This window comes from Varanus komodoensis, unplaced genomic scaffold (assembly GCF_004798865.1).
Source record: "Varanus komodoensis strain SLA01 unplaced genomic scaffold, ASM479886v1 scaffold19, whole genome shotgun sequence".
Taxonomy (NCBI): domain Eukaryota; kingdom Metazoa; phylum Chordata; class Lepidosauria; order Squamata; family Varanidae; genus Varanus; species Varanus komodoensis.
In genome coordinates this window covers 1,465,677-1,488,682 of record NW_025335550.1, presented here as the reverse complement: position 1 = coordinate 1,488,682, position 23,006 = coordinate 1,465,677, and the positions used below count along the sequence as shown (strand labels likewise).

The 23,006-nt window shown below is 43.6% G+C and overlaps 1 protein-coding gene across 2 annotated transcripts in view; it reads right to left on the bottom strand.

Moving 5' to 3' along the window:
- Positions 1–14,674: 14,674 nt before the first annotated feature.
- TSHZ3 (teashirt zinc finger homeobox 3) overlaps positions 14,675–23,006 on the bottom strand; it is a 129,398-nt gene continuing 121,066 nt past the window's right edge. For both annotated transcript variants that reach the window (XM_044427755.1, XM_044427756.1), the window contains exon 2: positions 14,675–20,081. In XM_044427755.1, coding sequence (XP_044283690.1) covers positions 16,879–20,081 — 3,203 coding nt within the window. In that variant the 3' untranslated portion in view covers positions 14,675–16,878. The remainder of the gene's footprint in view (positions 20,082–23,006) is intronic.

The following is a 23,006-nucleotide window of genomic DNA, read 5'->3' as shown; positions in this document are numbered from 1 at the left end:
GGGGAAATACATGAAGCAATTAAATATATTTTTATCTCATCATCATGTGGTCCTAAAATCTTTTATCTTTAAATAATCCATGTCCTCAATTTTATTTACACTATAAACTGTCCCTATATTTTAATGGGGTGTTTGCTTGTAAAGGGGTTGTTGGCTTTAATAGCCAACTTATCTTTTTAAACTAACATTCCACATTCCTTCTAGCGAAAGTCTTACAAATCACTGGCGCTCAGATCTGAACATGCCTTCCCAGTGCGAAAGTCAAATTTGAAGGGAAAAATAAATGCTCTGCTCAAATTAATATACATGAATGAGACAGCGGAAGCCTAGATCATATCTGACACATGAAGCAGAAGGCTGGGTGGTGACATGGAACTGGTAACAGACCAGAAAGGGGAAGGTAGGCATGAGAACAATAACAGCAACATCGACAACTGCAGCAAACAGCTTCATGTGTTTCCCAAATCCCCCTCATTGCAGGGCCTTGCAGAGAAGTCATAATGCCCACGAGGCGAGATGAGACTTCAGTAGCTGCAGTTAATCCAGCTCTTCCCCAAGCCCAGCTGCCTCAGATTCACCCACCTGTTTGAAAGTAGCCCACTCACCTTTGGCCCATTTGGATGCAGACACACACAGAGGGAGGGGGAAAGGGAGAGGACAATGTTTGGTTCATCGCACTGAGTCATTTGAACGCGCTGAAGCCACCTGTTCTGGGCAGGCCAAGAGCTCTGATGACCAGGCATTGCAGGAATGAGCACCGCCCTTGCTATGTTTCCCGCCTTGCCGCCATTGCAGGCGGAAGCACACATGGGTTTCCACGAGGTCGCTTGACAAGTCCAGCTAAGCTTGCCTCGTGGCTGCTTCATGTGTCCTTGGCCAAGGGCGGGCAGCTTGCCGTCCTCCAGATATTTTGGCCTTCAACTCCCCAAAGCCCTACCAAGCATAGTCAAGGCTGAAGGACCATGGGATTTGTAAGGTAAAAGACCTGGAGGGCCACAAGCAGAACACTGCTGTCTTAGACCTCACCTATTTTTTAGTTTCATTGGTGGGGTGGGTGTGAGGAGAACAAGAGACGATCCGGGCTTCTGCCACTCTCTTCCCTCCTCTGCTCAAGCACTTTCCCCTCTTACGGGTACCAGACGAGGTTAATCTGTGCAAGCAGCCACACTGCAGCCTGCACAGTCCCACAATCAGTGCATTTGTGTACTGAATTAAAACTTATTCCTTGTTGATATTTGAGTCTTGTGAGAACTGAGTAGAACTTATTCATTCTCCTCCAAAAGCATTTCAGCTGACTCAGATGTCCATGTGTAGAACCTGCTGAATTTGGAATCCAAGGGATTTAGAAATGGCCTTTTCATTCACATATTCTTTTATCTCCTAACTTTTATAACCTTTCTTTCAATAGTCCCTCGGCATTTTGAGGGAAGCTTGAATAGGATTTTAAAAAGAAAATAAAAAGTAATGTCATACAAATATTATAAAACAATGAAAACATCAATAAGACAAAACAAAGAACAGGATTTCCAATCAATAAAATCATCTTCCTTACATTAAGATAGTAAAATGTGAATAGCTGGCAATGTTTATAAACCTCAGGAAATAAATTAAATCAAAATAGAGCCAGAAGAGTCTCCCTCAAGAAGAGACTGCACAGGTTGGGGTGCCACCACCAAAATGGCTCCATCCCTAGTCTGCCACGCACTATACTTTAGATGGTGTTTGGGCAGCCAAGAAGAGATTGAGGTGCAGGTAGAGGAGAAAATAGTCCAGCAGATACTCCAGTCCTGATACATGCAGGATTATTATCTGTTCAGACTTGCCTCTGAGGAGGAGAGACAGAGCTAGTTAGCAAAGAAATGCAAGTTGTTGTGGCCTTTCAAATTGGCATCTGAAGTTACTGCACAGCAGGAAATTAGGTATTATTAAGAACAAACTGCAATAGCATCGAAGAGATGATTAATAGATCTGATACACTGTTCAGCAATAGTTCAATGAAAATGGACTTGCTTTAATTTTACCAGAGTAAATGCAATAAATGGTTTTTGTTGAGTGATTCCACAGGGTTTGTTTCTTAAGGTGCCAACTACCAAACAGCAGCTGCATTGCTTGGATCAATTTTGCATGCTCCCAGTTTGAGAGAGCTTAGAAAAGCTTGATGTGTACATTGTGCACTCATTCCCTGGTGTGATTTGATCGATAAGTAAGATATGAACCTTAGGACACCCCCATATGGATTTGGCACGGGGCTGCTGATGCTCCAGTTGAATACCTCTAACTCCCCAAGGTCAGCTACCAGAGCAGACAGAGCTTTTGGGTCTGCCTGTACCAAGGCGAGCCCAATAGCTGTCAATGAGGACACTCCACACTTTGGCCGGAGAGCGGCGCACCCTCTGTATCATTGAATTATGGCGTCCTCTCCCAGGATGTAGCTGTGGCTACCAACTCTGACATGTTTAAAAGGGAGTCAGGGATTCATGGAGCTAAAGGCTATCCTTTGCTGCTGCTCATGATGGATATACGTTGCCTATAGTACCCCAGGCAGGCTGTGCCTTTGTGGCCATTGACATTAGTGGGAAACGCCCTGTCTGCCCTTGCTACATAGCAAGGGAATAGCCAGAGCACATAAGGAGACTTGCCAGGTAGTTTATTTATCTATTAAGATTCAACTTATATGCCGCCCCACCAACCATAGGCTCTCTGGGCGGCCTAAAATATTGCACCACAATTGTAGATGATAAGTCTATCAATGCTATACATTGCCTCTGGTATTGAAGCCATATGCCTCTGAAGATCATTTTCTAGGAAACACCTATGGAAAATGGCTATAGCCATCCTGTTCTCTTCAGGGGCTTCCGAGCAGCATCTGCATGGACTGAATGCTGTACTAGGTGGACATTTGATCGACTCCAACAAGGTCTTATATTCTTGGAGAGCGTTGAGTGAGGAGAACTCAAGTGAGGGATCCACATGTGTGGGCCAAACCAAACTCCAGTTGGGTATGAAGATGAACTTGGGCTAGCTTTCTCTATCAGTGTGTGGTGGAGCAAGGAGGAATAAAGATGGCGCCATCTCTCCTGCCTCTAACATGGATCCTGTTTTGACTTCCTTGGAGGATGATGAGATGCAAATATAGGACTGGATCCAAACTAAGTCCTTTGAACTTTGGTCCCATTGAATTCAATGGGGAAAAGCAATTATGATTCTGTTGATATCATTGCGATTAACTTCATCAGCTTTAAATGATTAAGAGGATAAAGTAAGTGAGGAAGCTTTCCCTGATGTCCAGCCTGCAACAACCCAGATTCAGGCTAGACATCAGGAAAAGCTTCCTCACTGTCAGAGCAATACGACAGTGGAACGAGCTGCCCAGGGAGGTGGGGGGCTCTCCCACACTGGAGACACTCAAAAAGAACCTGGACAGCCACCTGAGTGGGATGGTGTGACTTGGTGTCCTGCAACAGCAGGTGATCGGACCTGATGGCCTTCATGGCCCCTTCCAACTCTACTATTCTATGATTCCATGACTCTTGAAGAAAGAAACACAACAGAGTGTTTTTCTTTGCTGCGTTTCTACTCTACTATGCTATGATTCTAAGGAATGCCAAGTGGTCAGTTCCCTTCCCTCATGCCCATTTATATAGTACATGCTGATGAGTGTTATTGCCATTTCATAGTAAGAGACACAAAGCTGGTGAATGTTGCTGATACTGCTGATGGCGGGGGCCCTTGAAATGCCAGAGGAAGAGGAGGAGGAGGAGGAGGAAGACAAAAGAAGGCGAAGAAGAAACCTTAGGAAAACTGATGAAACTGAAAACTGATGCACACCAGATCTATGACTTGAGGATACACATGAAAAACCTGCAGCACACGAGAATTGCATTGCAGAGAAATAGAGAGAGAGAGAGAACAAACCATTGAAAGAAAGTAGAACCCTTTTCAGGGAGCAGATTGGCTTTTTCCCCCTAAAGGGATAGCCCAACATTTGCTGCAAAATTTGGCCCTTTGGACAGAGGGATTCCCACCCCCCACATACCAAACCGTGTGACCTTTCAGGACAGCCCTAATACATTATGTATCAATTTGCAAATTGGCATTTGTGGTAAGGAGATCTAGAGCCATTGATAGATTTGAAAAAAGAAAGGAAGAAAGAAGGGAAAGGAAAAAGAAAAGCCTAGAGCCTGAAACAATTGTACAGCAGTTTTAAAACACAAGCGTGCACACTACTCCCTCCCTCTAAAGATCTACTTTAAAGATCCCTGTCAAAACAGCCCTTCAAACCCATTTGATTGGGTTGGAGCTCATCACACTGTCACCAACTCACTTTTCATTAGGCTGTTGCTCTCTGTTAGCGTAGCCAAGCAGAAGAACTCAAAACACATGCACAAATTAAATCGACATCCAAACTCCACCAATATACAAAGCAATTTAAATGATATTCATTAGAGCGATGACAAGTCCTGATGAGGCTTTCAGGAGCTGAGTCCTTCAGCTTTCGCCGACTCGGTTTCGTGGTCACTGAGGCATAACTACAGCGACTGTACCTCGAGTTTAAAAAAAAGAGAGAAAAAGAAGAAAGACAGAGAATAGAACTGCTTCCTGACACACCTACCTCCTTTTTTTGAGCTCTTTTGCAAAGCTTTAAATATTCACAGAATTCCTCGTCGTTGTTTTCGTCTAGGCCATGCAAAGGGGACATGGGTTTTTCCCTCCCAAGAATCTCCTTTTCCCCTTCCTAAACCTTAAACCAACCCTTATACTATTCTAGAAAAGAAAAAGTGTATTTCATTTTCAAGTAATTTCATTTCACTGGGTTGGAAAGGTCACTTACTCACAAGTATGACAGCTATAAAGTTGTCCCCATATTTGTTAATAGCAACAAAATTTGCTGGGTAGGGTTGGATTATAATTGAAGAAGTTCTCTTTGCCACTGAATGACATGTGATTGTTTTAAAACATTTCTCTCTTTCTACCCCGATTTCCACCTACAGTGTCTCTCTGGAGCCTTTGTTGGATTCCATCTTACACCACAAGTTTGTTCTTGTAAATAGATTACTGGGAATTCAACTATGATCAAAATGATCAAATCCTGGTAACAAAAGGCAAGGGAGAAACACAGAATCCCAGTACTGTGGTATATTGACACCAAAGAACTTAGAAAAGTCAGAACTACAAAATAAGAATGAATGTTCTTCATCTAATCTGACAAGAAGACTCAAGCCGGTGAGGTATGAGCAAGAACGCACGAGAATTTTGTTTCAGTTCACAAAACATCAGAACTTGCCCACTGTACAACCCTGAATTTAAATATAGATCTGAGAACATCTTTGGATGGTGGTGGGGGGGGGGAATCATGCACTTTGCTAAACAAACATGCCGAAAAGTACATTTTTAAACAATGTACTTTTTAAAAATGTGCATTTTTTTCTATAAGAAAATACACATTTTTCTGTTTTATTCAGAGAAGGGCCAGTGATCACTTTTGAAAAATATGCAAGGAAACATGCACTTTCACTTTCAAAAGGTGCTCTTTCCCCCATTTGAAGAAGAGATAGACACACGACTACAGAAAAGGGAAACCAGGTGAATTCAGGCTCCAGCTCAAGCATCTTGCTTCTCCCAAGTTCACATCACAGGCAGTGTATTTGTCTAATTCAGTTGCAAAACAGGGATAACTCAGTTCCTCTAATGTTAACTCATAAATAATACCCACTGCTTTCAGTGAAGCTTACTCCCAGGTAGATGGCTGTGGTTCTGTATTTTTCTTGCTCATTTTATCCACCTCCGCTCTGGCAATATGGGAAAGGATTTAGCAGCCAGTGGTGCTTCTGGTTGGTCCAGATTGGGAGCTGCAGACTTTTTTCCTGTCTAAACCAGGATTGTGCCCTTCTCTGGTAAGAACTGGCACTTCTGAGCTCCAAATTCTACCCCTTCCAAACGGCAGACCCTGTTGCAATTTCTAGAGTGTTGTTATGCTTGTGTGCTAGGGAGAGCAGGGTGAAGTATTTACTTTGCAGTTCTCATTGAAACGAATCTGAAACACACTCCTTGCATCATTACAAGGCCCCAAAGGATCTGTGTGGAGGGGCCCCGATGATGCTGCATGACTAGGAACCTCCAGGGGAAATTGGAACGTGCCAACAATCCTGTGCCTCTGAGTGCATTTTCTGCCTTAGCCAACACATTGGCTGAGACTTGCAGCAGCTGGAGAAGCTGAGCTTTACACCAGGAGACGCCTTATGCCAGTTGGACTCTGGATTGTCTGTCCTGACCGGCAGTGGCTCTCCAGGGGCCCAGGCTGAGGGGTTTCCCATCACCTGATCTTTTCAATTAGAGATGCCAGGAGTTGGACCTGGGACCTTATGCATGGAATGCAGCAGCTCTTCCCCTGAGCCATGGCTAAAGAAGGAGCAGAGACAAGCCCTGCTTCCATCCTATCTGACAAAAGGTTACACAGGTGAAAGCCTTTCTCACTGTCCCCAGGATCAGGCCTTGTGGGTTCAAAGCAACTGCATCTCTTTCTACTACTTTATTTATTCTATAAATAAATAAATGCATACATATATACATACATATTTATTTATTCATCTCATTTGGTGTTTGTCCTGCCTTTTTTCTTTTCATGAACTCAAAGCAGTTTGCTTCATTCTCCTCCTCCTCCTCTTCTCAGTCTTATCCCCACAGCAACTACCCTGTGAGGTCGGTTGAGCTGAGAACCTGGGACTGGCCCAAAGTGACCCAGTTGGCTCCATGGCCAAGTGGGGACTAGAACCCAGATCGCCTGAGTCCCAGTCCCGTGCTCTTAACCACGACATCACACTAGCTCTCCTCCTCATTTCCCAGAAGGACCTTGCAAGGTAGGCTGAAAGCCATTGTGGTTCCCCTGTGGAGGGTGGTTAGGGTCGCTGCTGGGAAGCATGCAAACACTGTAGCCCACTCCTTGATTGCCATATTTATTAAGGAAGCCAGTCCCAACTGGGTGCCCAGACCATAATCCCAGTAGTCCTGGTCGTAGGTTGTGCTGGCAAGGCCTCACCTGGAGAGTGCCAGGCTACAAGGCTGATGCAATGGTTTGCAGACCTATTCTGAGACTGACTCTTCCTTTGGATGTGCCTCACAACCTGAGGTACCCATATTTTACTGGGAATGCCAGTTTGGGAACCCACCCGAGGAGCATGAACAGCTGGCTTTCAAGGGCCTGCCAGGGGTGCTCCAGGTGGGAGTGCTTCCCATTGTCTACTCTTCAGCTTCCACCCAGAGATGCCAGGGCTTGGACACAGGCCTTGGGGCTGATCCCGATCTATGCCTGCACCCTTCCCTCTAGGTTCGAAGCCTTTCCAGACCACTGCATGGAGCCAGCTTCCAGGATAAAGCTCGGACTGCTCCGGTCTTGCAACATTCCTGAATCCCAAGCACTCTCCGCAACAAAATGTTCCCATTAGAAAAGCAACCACAGTCATGTCTCCACTTCTGCTGTGTTTGGCTTTGTTTTGTGAAGCTCCTCAGATGCCATGCAATTCACCTCCAAATGTTATTCTGGAGGGAAAGGTGGCGGCCATTCCGCTTTCAAGCGACTCGTTCTGCACTGCAACAGCAATACTCATTAACACGGCACGGTTGCAAAGCACCCAGAAAGCTTTGGCTGTGGAGTGGCAGGAAAATGAAGAGGGTGATGAGGGGGTAGCCAAGGAGTGTGGGCACCAGTGCAGCATTCCGTGAGAAGAACCGCCAAGGTGGCGGGAGCGTTTCATTGCCAAGCACAGCATCTCCCCAGGGCTGGCTCGACTGAGACAAAATAGCATTGTGAACTCATCTGTACAGGAGAAAGATACACACATGCACACACATGTGTACACACATGTGTACACACATGCACACACAGTTACGGTTGCTTAACTGAATGCCATATGGGGAAAAGCCCTTAAAACAGATAAGGGGAATGTTCCAAGGTCATTCGACCCCAAAAGAGGAGGAGCGGTGCAAGTGTGAGTGTTTAAGGCTAGGACTAATGTGCAACTTCACTTCCTCCATGAACAACTGTAACACAATGTGTTCAAATCTCACACGCAGCATTTGGAGCTGGAAGTGTGCTCACTTATAAACCTGTTCATGAGGAATAATGTTGGTTTCTTTGTGGAAAAACGGGAAAAAAGCCCTTCAACCTAGAAAAATAGGTTGATTTCATTGGGTGATTGACAGTTTCATTGACTTTATACATACCTTCCCTTCCTTTCTTTATTTCTAACTTTTATAATCAGTTCCTGGGTTATATTATTTATTACACATGCTCTATCAGCACTCTTTGCTTAAACAGGTAAGAAAATACCCATAGTACTAATGTATAATGAGAACAACAAAGAAATCATTATATTTTAGCAAAAATCTTTCAAAAGCTCTCTAGAGGTACATTTTACAATGCAAACTGCATTAAATTTACCCTTTCCTGGGCAACTCATTTCCCTTACTACTGCTCAGAATTTATTAATTTTCTCTTCCAGATGCACTGTAGCATTAAGAAGATACAGTATTAAATACATATGCACACACATATACATGTGTCGTATTATAATGAGTGTGTGAAATTTGGTTAATGTACCCTTCATGCATAAATACTGGCAATCTCAGATCAACTTGGTGGCCGGATTGCAGGGAAAGCCGTATGAGGCGAGACTGAGGGAACTGGGTCTTTTCAGCCTGGAGAAGAAGAGAGACTCAGAGGGGATCTGCTGGTGACAGACAGGTATGTGCGGGGTGTCACATAGAGGTGGCACCTGTTCTCCCCTGCAGAGGAGGACAGGACACACTCCAATGGAGCAAAGCTCAGAGAACCAAGGTTCAATTTGGATGCCAGGAAATACTTTCTGACAGTTAGGACCCTGAGGATATGGAATGGGCTTCCCCGGGAGGTGGTTGAGGCCCCATCGGTGCAGGTGTTCAAGGAGAGGCTGGACATGCACATGGTAGGCATGTCATGAGCAAAGCAAGCTAGAGCCAGGGGTCAGACTAGATGGCCCTGGAGACCCCTTCTGACTCGCTCTGTTTCTATGTTTCTATGAAACTTATAAACATCTAAAACTGTGCAAGAGACATTGGCCAATATAGTGCAGGACACAGCCATCTACATTGACTTTTCATCTTTGTAATGTGCAAACATTGGGGAATAAATATTTATTTTTGGACTTTTGCAATGTTGCTCTCTAGGATCGTTCATGCTCCCATATGAATCTTGATGTCCACCAAGTTTTAGACATGTGCTCCGGTAAATATATGAAATAAGTTGCAGAATTCTGTAACCATGTTTTGCTTTGAAATTTAGAAACATTGCTTTTTTCAAAAGAGAAAAAAAAATCAATTGTCTAAATGTTTACTAACAAAGATATTAAAAAGCAATAGATTAGCCCAATAATGTGAATATTACCATTTTAAACAATACAAAACTGTCTTGCTTTGGATAGAAAATTACAATGTAGTTTGCATGAGGAAGGCAACGGTATAATTAGAACAGCCGAGCCGCAATTTCTGATGCCAAAAGAAAATATAATGAAGTTGCTGAAGAGATCTGGGCTCCAGCAGCAGTTGCTTTTTAAAATAAAAACAAAACAAACAAACAAAACCCAGAAACTATCCCACAAAAACAGCCTATGTGCAATATTCCAATTAATTATAGAATTCTTGCTAGCAAAAACTTGAAAGATACATTCCCTGGTTTTAATTTTTGTGTGCGCGCATACACTAAATGCTGGCTTCATCCAGCTTCTTTTCTCGGAGCTGGCATATTGATTTCTTGTTGTGAAGTGAGCTGTTCAAGCTCCATTTAAGATTTTCATCTTGCATGTAGCCCTGAGCACATCAGAGCCCCATAAATTAGTTAAATTGCACATTTATCACAAATGTTATTTTAAGATACTGCGTAAATTTGATGGCTGGAAGATGTACAGTATACAGAAACAAGCCATGACTTGGGTGGGGTTAGAACAGGGTCACCTTTATCCACTTCTGATTTAAAGCTTGTCTCCCTCAGCCCACCTTCTTTTTTCCAGCATTAGGGATCCTGGAAAAATCCACACTAGATACAACGAGTTCACAGTTCTATAAATCTGACCCATAGATTGTGCCATGGACCGGCTTTTCCTGAGTTGCAGGAACTTGTGTACTTTTTTTTAACTTTCCTAAATCTTAATCAAATGTAGTCACAGAAAAATATGAACAATAAGTAAAACCAAAAACCACCCAAAATGTGCATTTGCACCAATAGCTGAAATGTAAAAATATGCATCTTGGGGATGGTTGCCCATTTTAGAATTATGCCAGTTTGGAAGTGCAAATTTTCACAATTGTACACAAACACAACTTTGGGGAATTGAAAAAAATCAAATTCCCTTAGCGAACAGATGATAGACTGAAAGGTGCCTAGCAAGCCGTAAAACCAGATGGATGGCTTCTAAGTTGTTGTTCTGCTTTTGCTTTTTCTGGAGCTGGTGTGTTTACAAAAAGCAAATGAAAAATTTATCTGTAAAGGAAAACAAGCAACTTGGAGAGTGTTAAACACCTCACATATCTCTCTCTACTGGGGTGGAATAAGGCATTTAGTTTGGTTTTGATAATAATTTACCAAAATTCTCACTTTTTCCAAAGAGATTTGAGATTTCCAGAAGAATGACTGAATGGTGTGAAAAACTGAAAATGAGAGACTGGTTTCTCCAGGCACTGGGTGTTGAGAGTTTGGCCTGGGTTTGAAGGCCTGGGTTTGATCCTTGTGTCTTTAACTATCTTGGTAGTCAATTAGGCCAGCCTTTTTTCTGATAGGCTCTTCATCATGGCTTTCACCATGGCAGGAATCATGTAAATTTCAAATTTTGCTTTTGCAGATGAGTGTTTCATTTCAGGATGAAGAACATTCTTCATCTTTGAGAGAGAAAGAACCTGAGATCTTTATTTTTAATGAATGTGAAGCAGGGGTCTCAGATTCAACTTACCTGGGGCCCGCTGGAAGTAGAGTCTGGGTGAGGCTGGGCAGCATCAAGCATTCCACCACTGCGGCGGTGGTGGGCTGCTCATCCCACAGCCGGCCTGGACGCCGCCGGCACTTTGAAGGCCGCAGGGCCCCTCCCCTGTGCCCCACCCATCCCAGCAATTGGCCCACGGGCCACGAGTTTGAGAGCCCTGATGTGAAGAATGCTAACTGGCAAATTAGCCCATCCTAATCTCCACCGGATTTATTGTCACGTTTGGTTCTCAGGTAATCACTCGCTGGCAATGTGATTGTGTGAAATAGGCATTGCTGTTGACATACTGACTGGTGTCAATAAAACGGCATACTGGTTGTCTGAATTCAGTAGAGTTGACCATTATGTTGTTTGATAGGGAAAAGTTTACATTTATGCCTGAAAATCATCTGTCTACCCACTTTAATTTGACTGGCTGAGACTTTATGCAGAGGTCTTTCCCAGCCCCGTTTATACTCAACCCTTTTTGCTGGAGTTACCAGGTAGTGATCCTAAGCCCTCCAGCTTGCTAGATGCGTGTTTCACAATTGAGTTGTGGCTACAGATAGCCCAGTTACCTTTGACTTGCCTGGGTCCAATGGGGGATATGTACGTGCACTCATCCTACATATCCACCTGAGTGACAAGGACATGTGAAGCACAAATATTGGGTGAACTGTATGCATTCTTTATGACCAAACATCCAATGACGCAGCATCCAAATAGCATGGCCACTGAAAGCAAACCTATGGAACTGGATCTATGCTTTCATAAATGCAAAAAGGATTGGCTCAGATCTATAAAGTCTCACCTCAGTGAAGGGTCTAAGTGGGAGAAAAAGCATTGCAGTAGAAAGAGAACCTTGCAAGTTCTTGTGTGACTCTAGTGACTCATTGTGAACTGCCTGGTACAACAGCTTGACGCCATTCGGGTTTAAGATGCTGCAACAGCAGCATTGGGATTGTGTTGGAATTGTGCCAAGTTGGAACAAGATAAGTCAGAGGAAAGGTCTTGGGTATGGAATGCCTGCTGTCAAGCTAAATACTCCTCAGCCAACGTGAACTCAACTACATCAGGAAATCCAAAGGCAAGCTCGAAATGGAACCAAATACACTGGTGGAACTGATCATAGCTGATGGGAACACGATGCCACTGTAGGTACACTTGTGCAAGCCGACCTCTGTGCCATCAAAGCAAGGATATTTGCATCTGCAATGGCAAACTCAAGGCCCCAAGTAGGCTAGGAAGTCTGCTCCATTTAGGCCTGACTGGATATTGTAGTGTTTCTATTCTCATACAAGAATAAGCTACAGTGGAAAATAGCTGCATCCCCCAATTCAGGCAACACTTGCAATTTGTTCAGATCTAGATTTATGCAAATAGGGTTGTGATGATGATTTTGGTCTTAGATTTGCACAAAGAGGACTGTGGGGCTTTATTGCACTAAAAGACCTGAATAATGATGATGACAAATGTAATCCATTTATACAAATGTCCATCATCATTTTAAAAAATCCAAAATCTATGTATTAGATTGACTTGCTACAGCTCAACTAGATGCCAGCAAGGGGAAATGAAACAAAATCCACCATGACAGGACTGTTAAAAATCTGTTCAGATTTCACCCCCAAATAACATCTCATTGTTAGCCCATGTAGTCCTTATGCAGATCTTCAAAGTTTTTGAATATACAAAAAAATGTAGCTATGGAACAGAATTCTTTGGATCTGACAGCATATAGTTCAAGATTTGAACTTCGTTACACATTAGAAGATAAATGTTTAAGCAGTAAACTTCTTGGATTTAGAGCCTTCCAAATATGCCGGGTTACAGTTCCCATCATACCTGACCTCTGGCCATAGTGGCTACAGCTGGTGGGACCTGGAGTCCAACAACATCTGGAGCCTAATGCTGTGAAATTTATAGATATCCAGAATTTATACTCGATCCACTGGACAGTTCTTTGCAAGCCTCACTGGAATGGATGGGAATGATAAAAGGGCCCTGTAGGGACCTCTTTGGATTCAAGTTTTCTCATCTTTTTATTCTGGACTTTCCCCTGGTCTAGGAATCTGCTGAAATTCTCTGGATATAAGAAATACTGAACAGAAGCATCCTTGCATATCAAACTACTTGCCTGATATGGATCTCCAGTGGATATTTTTGCCTGACAGAGTTCACACATTTTATCAGCTAACGTTATTTCTTTTCCATGCACCAGTGTTATGGAAGTTGGTCTGGAGGAAACAATCAGTTATCATCTACTGATGTGAACAGGAAGCCAGAATTTTTCAACACATGGTTATATAGCAAAAGATTGCGGTGACTTTTGTAAGCCTGATGTGAAGAATCATGAGAGAAAAGTAGCTGTGTGAAGGCATCTGGGTTCCATGGAGTTTGACGGAGCACCGCCTGGCAGTAGGCTCCTCCCCCAGTGATGGTGTATTGCTTTGATCTTGCCCAAGATCATGGATTCACCTTGGCCACCAGGCCGTTGCACACTAAGATGGGTTTCAGGTAGATTACTAATTGTGACATTTCTAGACTGGGCAGGCTGAGTCCTTCAATCCTATAGGTTTTAAAGCCAGGTCTCTGAGAAACCTAGAAGGTAATCACTCTGTATTACTATGGTCCAGTTCTGACACAAAGGCAGGTATAGATGAGTCTGCAGGGAAGTGAAGTTTACAATAAAAACTTGGTTTCCTATCAGCTATGAGTAGATCATGATAATTGGAGGCTTCTGTAAAAATTCTAGCGCAACTGTTGGAATTGGGCATGGCAGCCATTTTGTTCCACTTGCTGTTTCTCCTTTCATGTAACCAGATATGCCCGATTTGCAGGATTCCCTTGTAATATAAAAAGAAAATATAATGTTGCTGCATATTGACATAACAGGTTTGCTTTGGGTAGCTGACTTCCTAGTCTGAGATGTCTTTCCATAGGAAAGCTATGGTTTGCATATGGTAACAAAGATTAAAAGGGCAGCTTCTGTGGTTTTACGCTGATTTGCCAGTGCTGCTAAAAGTTTGTCATTAGTGTATCAGTGCCTCTGTTTGTTCGCCTATATGCTCCTCCATCTTCTAATTTTTCTTTGCAATCAATTTTGTGCAAAAGTGGAAGGATTCTGAAATCATAAAGTTGCAATAAGTCTTGGGATTTTTCTTCTTGTCAACCGAAAGGAAATGGTAAGCATTCTCAAATCCACAAAGGAACCTTCTCAGTGCAACCCACACCTCAGAACACTAATAAAACAGTGAAGAGACGATATGTATCAGAATCCGATTGGGTTTGAAAATACAGCTCAGCAAATGATCTATTTGCTTTGCCACAAACATCCCTTATAAACTCGCTTCTTCAAAGTCAATCTTCCTGGAGGTTTAAAGGGGAAATAGAACCGCCATTTCCTCCTGCATTTTTCTAGGAATTTTTCCCTTTTCTTTTTTTAATACAGCCTTTGAATATGTGCTCCCCTGCTCTTTAAATGCTAAAGTTCACTAAAACTCCCGTGATTTATGTATAGATTTTGACTGCCAACACCTGGCAGATGAGGAAGCCTACTCAAGCTTCAGTCATAAACAGCGAGCATACAATTTAATTTTAATGCGCTCGTTAGTCGTAGCACATTTCAGATATAATTGTGAACGCAACACAAAATTATAGCAAAAAAGACAATTTTAATGCGGCTGTAGAAAAAAAAAGGTTATATGAAGAGTCATATAATGGTGCCACATTGTCAACAACAGAACAGGGGCGCAGAGTTTGTGGTTCTGTGCTGTTTACATGCCAATATTGTACACATAGATTCTCATATGGTGTCAGCTGTCAGTTACTTCTGCAAATTAACTGCCAAAAATGGAGACGAACAGAATCACTTAGTGTGCTGGTAACCACGGGTTACCTTTCATATGCTTAAAGATAAAACTGCAGTATGAAATCTTGGGAGAATAATTAGGAAGAACAAAACAGAAAGTTACCAACAGAAAGGAAAAAGGAGAGGGAGAGAGAGGGAGAGAGAGGCGGGGAGAAGGCATCCTACGATATGAAGTAACAACCAAGAGCGCTTATAAATAAGTAGGATAGCTTATATCACAGAATGCCTCATAACTTTTAAGCAAAGTATTACAGTACAAACATTTTAAAGGCTTTTTTTATCAATGTTTAGGAAATACAGTACAAGGTTTCTTTTTCCATTATTCAATTCTCCCGCCCCCAAATAGATTTAACCCTTTGAGCACTGAGTTGATTTTGAATTTTCTCCTTTGATTTGTTTTTAAATTAAGGTTATTAATAAATACCTTTAAAATTTGTGTTGTGCAAAATAGATATAATGCACGCCAGTCCATGGCTTCTGTTATCAGAATGCTTTTTTTCTCTTAAAAAAAGAAGGTAGCAAACAACTAATAAATATGCATAATTTAAACATGAACCTCTATCAATATAGCGGTACTGTATAACAAAACAAAACCAACCATACTTTGCTTCAAGAATAATGTTTCTGAATACTTTATAAATGCTATCTGTTGTATCTTTCATATAATTTACATTGTTCAGATGTTAAAAGGAAACCCTTTGACCTAGAAAAGAAATATACATTATTATTTTATATATTTATATATATATTTATATATTTATAGGTACCTTAATACTTGAGAGAGCATATTAGGTACAAACGCCATCAGTGATAAAAATGTTGAAGAAGAAGAAATGGCATTGTCCACAATCACTTTTTCCATCCGAGGATTTGAAATCTATACAATATATACATCCATGTTTCAATGGGAACATAATATATTCTAAAATTTCAAGATGGGTGCCACTCCTGCATACAGGGAGGTTCATCACGTGACTCCAACAAAGGGCATATCCAGGTGGAAGCCACCTACGGTCCTTGTTGGGCAGGCGGTGCAGAGCCAGGAGCGCTCGACGCATCCTTGGGAGGAGAGGGGGCATTCCCTGTGGGCCATCCATGCATGCATCACTGGAACCCCACCTGCGAGGCCTCCTGGCCCAACCCAGCCACAGGAACTCAGTGGAGAAAGGGTTGGCATGGCTGAAGCATCCTGCACGTGGGGCTATGAGTACTGGAAGCGCTGAAACGAGGTTCGGTCCCTGAAATATGAGTGCCTCGGATGGCACGAGAAGGGCCAGGAGCCAGCTCTTCCAAGGGCTTCCACGTGGGACTGGGGACAAGCTTTTGCAACAGCTGATGGAAACCTTGCAAGGGGAAAACTTGTCCATGAAGATTTCCCATCAAGCATTGCACAAAGCCCGGCCTTTTGGTGGGCGGCCTGGTGGCCCTTCTTGTGAAAACCCCTTCTTAAGAGATGCCTGGATGTGTCCTAAGGTGGAAGGGGATTTTTTTTAAACACAAAGTTATCCATACTTATATCTTTAAAAAAGGAAAACCAAATTAATGCAAAAGTGCTTCAAAGTACTCAGAGGGCTAAAGATTTACAGGGGTGAGAACTCCCAGCACACTTAAGTCGCCGTGAAAAAAGTGCACCAGAATGACTTAATAAATGCTTAATTAAACTGTCTCATCAATGCATGCAGCTGGAGGCATCGGAGGGATGCACAGCACCTAAAACCCCAATTTACACAAAGTTCCAAACACTTACCACTGCGTTTTAACCTTCATTTTTTACCAGTAACAACAGCTGATTATGCACCTCTATTAAACACTGTACAGTTATACAAAAAAAACAAACTGACAAACCCAAAAAGAAACAGGGGAGGAAAGAGGAGAGAGAAGTAGTTCAGGCCAGAGTGACACCCAAGAGTTAAAATAAGAATTATGTGCCAAGAACAGAAAAAGGGAAGCTTTAAGGCATTTTTGACAGTTTTCCTCAAAGCCAAGTACAGTTGTTGCAATTTGTGTGTCAAAAAATAAAGGCTACTGCTTTTCTAATTCGCAAACATACAGAAGATGGTCCTCAGGAGACTTCCCGTGTGTTTTACTGAGATGGAGTTTCACAGCATGCTTGCTTGCAAAAGTCCTGTTGCAAAGTTTACACTGGTAGGAGGTTCCTATTTCTTCCTCTGGAGAAGGTGCCAACAGTTTTTCAGAGGGTGACTTGGTTTGTGCTATCTGATTGTTAATCTGTTCACTGGAGAGTTTGGACAAGTCTCGTAGTCTGAAACCTAGATGTGATTCAAGGTGACTGATGTACGTCGATGGAGTTCTGATTTGTGAAGCACAGTCATTACAAAAAAACACGGGGTGCCCAGTGTCCAGATTTTTAAGGAACTTTGTCCCCCCTGTCCTTCGAAGCTGGTATTTCACATTGGCCAACCAGTGGCTAATGGTGGTCATAGACAGCCCCGTGAACCTAGAAATGTGCATTCGCTCCTGAGGGCTCAAGTCTGACATAATGTATTTCCCCTCGGACGTCTGCCGTAAACTGGCTGCAAACTGGGCCTGCAGAATGAGCAAGTGCTGAGGGTTCCAGTTGGACTGGCGTCCTTTCCTTTTCTGAGCTGGGGTTGTCTCTTCCGGTTCCTCGATCGTAGTACCGTCAATGTCAGATTTCTCAGAGATGCTGGAAGGTGTGGAAGATTTTGATGTGTGACTTTCTGTCAGGTTTTTCAGCATATCAGAGATATCTGACAAGGCATTCTCGCGTAGCGGCGAGTTTGACATGAATGACACAACCGCAGATGTCTTTGCTGTTGTCACTGTAGATGAAGAAGACGCCGAAGATGCCGATGTGGATGACAAAAGCGCTGAACCCAAAGAGCAGCTTTTGTCACTCTTGCCTTTCGTCAAATCTATGGGCTGGTCATTGTTGACATGATAAAAATAACGGTCTAAGTGGTCTGGCTTTTTGGACTGCAAAGGTGGAGTAGCCACCGCAGCCTTTTCTGCTAAGCTGTTGCTCATTTTAAAAAGCATGCTCATTGGGTCCAGGGCAGGGAGGGAGGGCTTTGCTGCCTTCCCAAGATGAATATTCATGACAGACTGTAATGCACTTAATGGGTTTACAAAGGGTTGTTCTGGAGGGTGGTCAGTGATAATAGCGGTGCTGCTACTCAAGGTGCTTGTGATTGCCTTGACAAGCTCCTTGCCATTTTCCATCTGCTCTCCTGTTGGGCTGTCTTTGCAGCTCTCCCTCTGAGAAACTGGGCTATTCTGTTGGCTTTTGAACCCAATGTCATTGGAAGTGTCCATCTTGAGGGGCTCGCTGACTTCACTGCTACACGGAGAAGGTGTGGCTCTCTTCATTGGAGAAAGCTTCCCCCCTTCAGGTTCCTTCAGCTTTTCTTCAACTTTGGCCACTTTTTCAGTGACTTTCTTCACCAACTCTTCCATGGCATGGAAGTTTGTTTTTGGTATGGGTGACGTTTGGCTGCTGGGTGGGGACACTAGTGGCTGGCTTTTGGTTGGTGACACGATTTCAGCATTTCCAAACATAGGTTTTAAGGGGGTGCTCTTTCCCGATGACCCTAGGGACAGTTTCATCATATTGGGCAGCTGGTAAGCAGCGTGAATGCTTGGATAGCCACCCCAACTTGGAGTGCCATTCTGGGCTTTGTTAATAGCCGATGTGACTGTATTTTCTAGAGACTTTAAAATATCTAGTCCCCCTTTTGGACTTTCCTCCAAGTCGTTTTCAGTCAAATAATGATATTTGGAGGAAATATCATACTTTTCCTCATCCTCGCTCGATTTTTCCTTGTCCTTTGCCTTGTCGTCAGCAATGATTCTGTCCTTATCAACTTCTTTCTTTACTTCCATGGTTAATTTTGGAGAGATACTAGATGGCGTGTTGGAAGGAGATGTGAATGTTGTAGCTGCAAGGGGCACGGACTGCACCTTTTCATCAAGCAAAGCTGTGATGGTTGGGGTGACGGGTGCTTCTATAATAGGTTTCCCTTTTTTCATGGCCGAGTTGGTGACTTTAATGAAATGTCCCGTCACCATCATGTGGGCAGTGAGTTCCTGCAACGTATCATGGGAACTCCCACATTCCATGCATTTGAGAATTTGAGATTTTCGTGCTTCAAAATGCCAGGCATAGCTGGCACCATTCTGGTGTCCATAGCGATTATTTGGTGTGATATAAGGGTTGGCATTCTTTTGAAGTGCATCGTTGGCGTCAGAGATAGTTGCTTTCGGTGTCCCACCAGTAGAATCTGGAGAACTTGGAAGTTCTAGCTCCAAGGACGTTTTCTTCCTGGTGGCTGGGATAATTTTTGCTGCTACAGGGGTTACGGGTTCCTTCAGAGGCACTTTTTGGTAATGTTTTGTTTTGATCATGTGGACACTCAAGTCTTGAAGTGATTCAAAGGAATGGCCACAGTACATACACTTTAATACTTTCTGGGCATCCTCCTTCCCTTCCATTTCAAGCAACGAGCGTTTACGAGGCTTGGACCATCTTTTAGGGTTATTGTTATCCGTTTCATGGTTGTCATCCCGATAATGTCCTGTTTCATTCATGTGCACTGTTAATTCTACTAAAGTATCGTAAGCAGCACTGCAATCTTTACAACGGAATTTACTGGCTCCTGTAAATATAGAGCCATAAAGCTTACTGCTTTGTCTGTACAACTGAACTGTGCTAAACAGGCTGGGCTCGGGAAGGATTCTGTTCTGAGAAACTTGCTGCAGGGTTTTCGCCATGGCCGTCTGATGCCAGTCAAAGCTCCCGCTCCCGCAGCTGCTGCTGCTACTGCTGCTGCTGCTGCTGCTGCCTTTGTTCTTCTCGGAAGCCGGCTGGTGGAGGTTCAAGTTGAGGTTGGACCAGTAGGAGTTGGAGAGGAAGTTGTTATAGACGGCCTTCATTTGTTCCAAGCTGTCCGACACCACCGACTCTTCCAGCGGAATCGAAACCTCCTTGCTCTCCTCCTCATTTTTAATGGAGCCACTCTCAAAGTCAGCCATCCGGTCACTGGTCTCGCTGATGTGAGACTCACTGTCCATTTCGTGGCTGGAGAATTCAGCAGCTGGAGAGTTTTGATAACTCTGGCAATTCTTACTGAAGTCCTTTTCTGGGCAGGCATATTTTGCAGACGGTTCTCCATCAATGGCATTCTCATCAGGTTCTAGGTCATCCTCGACCATCGCAGCTGCCTTCAGTTCATCGGAAACATAAGCTAGCGTGGCCGAAAAAGGAAACAGAAAAAGAAATGAAGGGTTAGCAGTGCTTGGTCTCACTCTATTTCAGCATGTGGCATCTTTCAGTCAAAGAAAGATGCATTTATTTATTAAACTTAAACAGTTAAAATTTAGCATTTCTTCCAAGCAAGAGGAAGAAGGGGGAAAATCTGCTCTTCAAACATAATTTGCCACCTTATTCTTCTCAAGGGGCAACAGCTTGAAATTAAAACTAAATTTGAAATTAATGAAGCACATTCTGGAGGTGGCATTCATTTCTAAAGTAATAAATTACTTGTATCAACCTCAGAGACAGCAGTTCCTGTCTGTCAATTAATACGTCTTATGCTTCTCCTACCCCTAATGTGTTTCTTAACAGACAGATTCACAATTTAAATTAAGCCAGAATATTTTTTTTACTCATTACATTTTTGAGAACCAATCTTTAATAAAACATAAAAACATCAATTAAAAAATCCCACAAAGCAACAACAGAAAGTACCTCCTCAATTATAAGAAAATTAAAAGCTTATATTTGCATATTGGGGCTGCTTAGAAAAGTGGGTATGGCACTGAGCGTTGGCTTAGCCCCAAAAGGAATTTGAAGGTTACAAGCAGGGACGCTTCTGGAAGCTCCCACGTCTTTGGAACAACCCTACAGTCCCTTGGAAGGTGTCCCTGGAGTCACAGGATGGTGTGGATTTCCTTCTCTGCACCGCAGGACTGACAACTGCCCTCACAATTCACACATTCCAACGGTGGAGACCACAAAAATGATCCAATCCAGTTGGGTGCTGGGAGCAGGGTCCACTGGAACCAAAGCCAAGACATGCCCCAAAATCAGGTGCTGCATCCCAGTCTGGCCCTCGGTGTTTTCGCTATAGCTTCCTACCTGCACGTCCCTTCTGCCCTGCTAATGTGAGCTCAGATTCCTCAACCGTGGATTCTTCCCCCATTGTCTTTAAAGTGCTCTGTTAATTTCCCGGGATTCTGAAATACCTGGCTTTTGTTTATAGAGCAGAACCAACACATCAGGTATTTCACACTGCACATCACACCCTGTCCCCTCTACCCCAGAAATTAGTACCATGTGCCCTAGTACGTGAGATACACACATTTCATTTCTCCTTCCCTCTACATGACACTGGTGGGAACGGGCTGGAGCTCAGTGGTGGAGCAGCTGCTTCGCATGCAAGCAATCTCCGATTCAATCCCTGGCATCTCCAGGTAGGGCTGGAAGGACTGCAGCCTGCAATCCTGGAACACAACTGCCAGTCGGGGCCAATGACACTGCTAGATGGCCCAGCAGCAACTAGATGTGCCAGCAGAAGGTGGTTTCTCACCCCCCCCCGCCATGCACATGTGCACATGGATAAAAGGTGGAGAGCAGAGCAATCCTGGTACTGTCTTGAGTTGGACTGCATGGTGCCTTTTTTTGTGCGGACTTTTTTTATCAATGAATGGGTCTGAAGCTGCACCTCACAGCAACGTCTTGCAAACAACAGGTCACATGCACACAATTAATGCAGAGTCACAGTTTGCCCTGGCAAGAGACATCAGAGCCTCCTTCTTCCATCATGTCTCCAGGAGCAGCCCTGAGCTGCTGGGGTAGGTAGCTAACAGCATTAGGGGAAGGGACCTCCACCTATCTCCCCACTCCGCCCTCGCCTGCCACTCTCCTGAATCATGCATATTTATCCTCACTGCTCCTCTCCATAACAGACACATTAGTGTGGTGAAGTGCAGCCCTGGCACACACATCCATTCCTTGCGCACAGACAGAACCCCAAAACAATTAATCCAACTCGGGTGTTTTATGAAAACATGCAGGAGGAAGCAGGAAAGAACTGAAATCTACAGCACGCTGTATGCTCTTCAGGTCTGGTTCTAATCTTAGTTATTCCTCTAAGATTAAGGCTAAGTAAAATGCACAGCAGAGGGGATCCACGGAAAGGGAAAAACACCTCTCTTACAATAAAGGAAGAAAGTTCACTTGACATGTGTCCAGTGCCCATCTGTCAGTATCCAGTAACATATCTGGAGTTAAGGAGGTGGAGTTTTAAAGCAGAACTGGATAGTTTCAGGAAAGCTGGAAGTCATAGTATTTATTTAATTTTCAGACTTTCTGCCGGGAGTGATGTGAATAAGTCAGTTAATGTGGGAGGTGCTATGTCTCTTTTGCTCATGCTACCAATTGGCAATGATTACTCCAAAGGCTTCTTAACATCCAGGGGCAAAGCAGAACTGTGTCAGCTGCAAGCTCAGAAACATTGGTATGCTGCTGTTATGCTTCCAGGATAAATATATACAAGATCTTCCAGTGGACATTACAAATGTCAAAGTGTTTGCTCTTTAGACTACTTTGTCAATATTTATTCACCATAAGCTACAGGGGTACCCAACAGGAAAACTGTACTGTATTTTGTTTCAGGCAGCAGAAATGGTGGTTGAAACGAGTGTTTAGGAGCTGATTGGGTCTTTCAGATCCTGAAGTGATCCTTGGAGAGGTTCAGCAACAAAGCTCCAGTCCCTGAGCACCTCCAAGATGCATCCTCCTGCCCAAAGCAGAATTAGGTGTCTGCCACGGGGCAGTGGCCAGGAGTGGGTGGAGGTGGGAAGCCATGGGGAGGTCCTGGAGGCCAAATCTGTGTGTGCCATGGAGTCCCTCCTGTGCCTTTGGAAGCTAACCTTACTGCCCTTAGATACAGTGAAGGATTCTGTTTCCTTACCAGCAGAATTCCAAGTGCTGGTGATGGTCCCATCTGGCCACGGAAAAGGCTCTCCCAAAGACTGTACTCTCCTATATGAGCCTGTCTGAATTTTAATATCTTTGGATGAGGGATCCTGTTCTTGCTTCCATCAGAAGCACTGCCCCTGTGTTTGGGGATGGCTCCGCCCTCTGGAAAAAAGAGGCCACATTCTGT